Genomic DNA, 5,373 nt, shown 5'->3' with positions numbered 1-5,373 from the left:
AGAACTTAGTCAAATTGATTAAATTAGTAGATTCGACTTATAATTAAAGATGACAAATTAATATAATTAATTAACGAGCTTCTTAATCTTAACAAAATAAAATAATCAACTTAATTAAAAAAACTAATTATTTCACACACACACACATATATATAACAATATATATGAACTATTATATAACTAAATAATTAACAATTGAAGGACATGTGCTTCAATTCAACAGGTTGCCATATTAGTGGTAAAATCCATAGCCATTGAGGCTGCATCACCATCACCAACACCCAAATTGATATCATCATCTCCGTGTCGAACATCATCCGACTCATCCTTCTCCGATCCATCCTCCTCATCAGCAGTGGAATCATCACCATCAATGGGTTCTTGGAATGCCGGGCCCATTCAACACATGTAGATTGCGCTATCCGTCAATGGGTAACGCTCCGCTAATGTCGCCATATCGTTCTCAGTCACTGGACGGACACCAATCCGCAATTGAAGTTCATCCATTACAAACATACGACCCATCGAACTATCATCCCAGGCTTGCTTATTAGCAGTCAATACTTTCCCTTGGGACAAATCGTGTGCTTTAGTTCTTGTGACATCAACAAGGCGGCATACTAAATGAGGGGCACATAGGGAACACATCATGGACTTCTTCCTCAATTTTTAAGGCACTTAGGTACCTAGTAATGAAGCTGCCATAACAGAAGCATCATCTTTTATTTGTCCAGAATTTCAGCATATTCTGCCTCAAAATAGCTTCGACACTTATTGGCAGCACCTTTATCAGTCAGTATACTAGCACAACTCTCTCCCTAGTGACCTAGATCGTATTCTTGCATGGTAGTAAGGTGCTAAACACAATTTTCATCCAAATACGCGCCTCCAAATTCAAGTGGGCATAATGGAGAATCGAATGATGACATGTGTTTCTAACTCTATCCCATTGAGAAACAGAGTTCACCCCACACAGAGTATTCCTAATATCACGATACGAGGGTCGTTCAATCATGGCTTGATTTTCAGAATTATCACAATTGGGGGCACCCAAAAACTCATTCAATGCTTCCACAGTAAATCGCACACGACTATCCCTAATTAGACCTTGGCTCCACATAACATGATGTGTATTCCAATTTGCATAGAATTCACGTACTAAGCTAAAATTTCACTTACCTTGATCCACAAAGATATAGTGGAGGCCTAAAGCACGAACTTAGGCGTGAATGTGAGGAAAGTCTTCTAGCAATTGCCCCTCATCGACATACTCGTTACCCATGTACTTCGATTCTGGTTGGCAATCGTGCCACTTTTCTCCATAATGAATTACAACTTGTTTGCCAAATTTTTGAGGCGACAAGTTGGTGGGTTCCCGTCTAGAACTTCTGGCAGCCACCTCTTTTCGACTCTGCATAGTACCCGATCCACCAGCAACATTTTTTCCCTTGGCAACCATCTTCACATCCAACAATGGAAGAAAGGAAGAAAGAAAAGAATTTTGGGAAAGAGGAAGTGGGTCGGGTAGGCAGTGGGGTGTGTGGGGCATGTGGGTTTTGAAGCTTTAATGGATTTTTGTGGGTTTTAGTGGTTGAAAGTTGAGGGAAAGGTAAGGGAATAAGGTTTGAGGAGGGATTAATGGAGGAAATTAGGATTTTGGGGAAGAAAGGAAATGGAGAAGAAGAAGAAGAAGAGTTGGGAATTTATGGAGAATTTGTGGGAGTTGGTTGGTTAGAGAGAGCAAAATAGAGAGAAAATGAGGTGTATTTGGGTAGGTGAAAGATTTAAGGTTGGTTTTTGGGGTGGGTCCCATGGGAAAAGAAAAACATTATAAAATTCAATCTTGGGCAGGCCTGGCACGATGGTGGTGCGGTACACTGCCAGTGGGCCGAAATGGGCCTTAGTAATTTAGGCTTTGGAGCAGTACGCCCAACCTGCGCCCGGTCCGGTGTTGCGATTCGCCAGCAATCAACATTTTTCTTTAGCCTGGCGCGATGGTAACGTGTTACGCTGCCAATGTGCCGAAAATGGGCCTCAGTTCTTTAGCCTTTGGCATGGCGCGCCTGACTTGCGCCCGAACTCATTCTCCAACGCATTAGGTTCTCTTTTCTTGTGGTTTGTTCTCCGTCTACCTGCACATCAACCAAACAACGTAACATAATAATGGTGGGTTTCCTCCCACCCAGCGCTTTAGTGTTTGTCGTGGAACGACGCCTCTTTTTGTATTTTTCTCTATAGTGCCTAACTACTACAAAAGCAATAAAACTTAGACAAATCCCTAAAAGTAACTAAATAAAAACAAGAACTCATCACTAGATCCTATAAACTTTAAACTAGGCTAAAAATTCAAAATTAAGCAAAACTAACTACCTATTACATAACTTTGACGGGTTGTCCGAGTGCCTGGTTTAATGTCGTGGCTCGACTTAACTTGGATCAGTCATCATTCAGCTCAAGAGCCTCCCGATCACGATCTGAATATTTATCAAAGTTGTGCTTGACCCTTTGCCCATTCATCAAGAACGACGGGGAATTCTTACCTTTAAGTTCCACAACACCATGTTGTGTCATCCTCACCACTTCGAAGGGACTACTCCATTTCGACCTTAGTTTTACGGGGAATAACTTAAGTCTTGAGTTAAAGAGTAGTACCTTTTCGCCAGGAGTGAAAGTGCGAGGGACTATAAGATTCTCATGCCATCTTTTGTTTTTTTCTTTATATAACTTCGCATTCTCATAAGCATAGAGCCTAGAGTCCTCAAGTTCATGCAATTGACCAATTCTCTTCCTACCCACCAGCTCAGGGTCAAGATTTAGCTTCTTTATTGCCCAATACGCTTGGTGCTCTAGTTCTGCCTGAAGATGACATGCCTTGCTGAACACCATCTGATAGGGAGAAGTCCCTATGGGTGTTTTATATGTAGTTCTATACACCCATAACACATCATCAAGCTTCTTAAACTAATCTTTTCTTTGCACATTCATTGTCTTTTGCAAGATTTGCTTCATCTCTTTGTTCAACACTTCCACTTGACCACATTTTTGATGATGATAAGCGGTAGAAACTTTATGCCAAATACCATACTTAGCAAGAAGATTCTTCACTAAATGGTTAATGAAATGATTACCTCCATCACTCATGATAGCCCTCGAAGTTCCAAAGTGAGTAAAAATGTGCTTCTTGATGAATTTAATAACCACTCTTGAGTCATTCGTGGGAAGAGCTACCGCCTCGACCCATTTTGACACATAATCAACAGCCACCAGAATATATTGGTTTCCACTAGATGGTGGGAAGGGACCTAGGAAGTCAATACCTAACACAACAAATATTTTCACCTCCAGAATGTTATTTAGTGGCATCTCATGTCTTCACGATATAGTACCCAACCTTTGGCATTGATCATATCCCTTCACATAGGCAATAGATTATTTAAACAAAGAGGGACAAAAGAAACCAGATTGTAGTACCTTGTGCATTGTGCGCTCTCCTCCGTGATGCCCTACATACGTACTTGCATGACAACTCTCAAGCACTTGCTTGACTTCACACTCCAGAATGCATCATCTCACAACTTTTTCCACTCCTTGTTTGAAAAAACAAGAATGGTTCATCCCAAATGTAGAACTTAGCATCATGAGTCAACTTTTGTTTCTGTTGTGTAGTTGACCCTAGGGGATACTCTCCACTCACTAACAAATTCACTATATCAGCATACACATGCACTTGACAGATATTCAACCCCATCAATTGTTCATCCAAAAACTCTTCCCAGATTTGTTTCCCTTCATGTACATGGGTGAAATCTTCCAACCTGGACAAATCATCCACTATTTAGTTCTCAGTACCTTTTCGGTCTTTGATCTCAAGGTCAAATTCTTGGAGAAACAATAACCACCGAATCAGCCTTGGTTTAGCATCCTTCTTGTTTAATAGGTACTTAATAGTTGCAGGATCAGTTTAAAAAATTACCTTGGTACCTACCAAATACGATCTAAACTTGTGGAAAGCGAATACTAGAGACAACATCTCCTTCTTAGTCACTATGTAATTTGCTTGAGCACAATCAAGTGTCTTACTCGCATGGTAAATTGAGTGGAACACTTTCTCTTTCTTTTTTCCCAATAATGTACCCACTACTACGTCACTTGCATCACACGTGAGTTCAAATGGTAACTCCCAGTTAGGAGCAATCAAGATTGGAGCTTCGATTAAGTTCCTCTTCAACACCTCAAACGCCTTCAAGAATATCTCATCAAGCTCAAATTTCACCTCCTTCTCCAAGAGACTGCACGTAAGTCTTGAATTTTTGGAAAATTCCTTGATGAATCTTCGGTAAAAACCTGCGTGCCCAAGGACACTTTGAATCCCTTTTATAGAGATAGGATGGGGCATTTTTTCAATAACTTCCACCTTGGCTTTATCCACTTCTAGTCCAGATTTCAACACCTTTTGACACAATACTATTCCCTTTCGGACCAAAAAGTGAAATTCTCCTAGTTGAGCACTAAATTTGTATCTTCACATCGAGCAAGTACTATATCAAGGTTCCAGAGAAATACCTCAAAAGATTTCCCAAAGACCGAGAAATCATCCAGAATACCTCTACCAAGTCCTCCGCCATATCATGAAAAATGGCCATCATGGACCTTTGAAAATTCGTCGACGCATTGCAAAGTCCAAATGGCATGCATTTGAATGCATATGTACCATAAGGACAAGTAAATGTTGTCTTCTCTTGATATTCAGATGCAATTAAGATTTGATTATATCCAGAATACCCATATAAGAAGCAATAGTACTCCTTCCCTTCTAAGCGGTCAGGCATCTGATCAATGAAAGGGACATGATAGTGATCTTTTCGTGTGGCCTCATTTAGCTTCCAGTAATCCATGCAAATTTTCAATCCGGTAACTGTTCTAGTGGGAATCAACTCATTTTTCTTGTTCTTCACCACTGTCATACCTCCCTTATTTGGGACACACTGCACAAGACTTACCCACTTGCTATCTGAAATTGGGTACACGATTCCAACATCTAACCACTTTATTACTTCCTTTCTCACCACTTCTTTCATCAAGGGGTCCACTCTACATTGATGTTGTGCACTCGGTTTGTGATCCTCCTCCATATAGATTTTTTTCATACATAACGTCGAACTAATCCCATGGATATCCTCCATCTGCCACCCAATAGCTCTCTTCCTTTGCTTTAAGATTCTCAATGCCGTATTAACCCCGTGTTTCAGACAATTCAGTAGAAAGTATTACAGGTAAGGTTTCAATGGTACCTAAATATGCATACCTTATGTGAGAATGCATAGATTTCAACTCTAATTTAGGTGCTTCTTCAATCGAGGGTTTGGGCGGAGG

General features: G+C 40.5%; 1 protein-coding gene across 1 annotated transcript; it reads right to left on the bottom strand.

Annotated features, from left to right (window-relative positions):
• Positions 1-2,436: 2,436 nt before the first annotated feature.
• Positions 2,437-2,886, bottom strand: LOC107063380 (uncharacterized). The gene has a single exon (XM_015315207.1). The coding sequence runs from the start codon at positions 2,884-2,886 to the stop codon at positions 2,437-2,439; it is 450 nt and encodes a 149-aa protein (XP_015170693.1).
• Between the last annotated feature and the right edge of the window lie 2,487 nt (positions 2,887-5,373).

This window comes from Solanum tuberosum, unplaced genomic scaffold (assembly GCF_000226075.1).
Source record: "Solanum tuberosum cultivar DM 1-3 516 R44 unplaced genomic scaffold, SolTub_3.0 scf00347, whole genome shotgun sequence".
In the NCBI taxonomy this organism is placed as follows: Eukaryota; Viridiplantae; Streptophyta; class Magnoliopsida; order Solanales; family Solanaceae; genus Solanum; species Solanum tuberosum.
The sequence above is the reverse complement of the archived record's forward strand: the minus strand, read 5'-3'. Positions and strand labels throughout refer to the sequence as shown.

Coding starts and splice junctions, on each gene's coding strand:
- LOC107063380 (XM_015315207.1), bottom strand. CDS start 2,886: ATGGTGTTCAGCAAGGCATGTCATCTTCAGGCAGAACTAGAGCACCAA.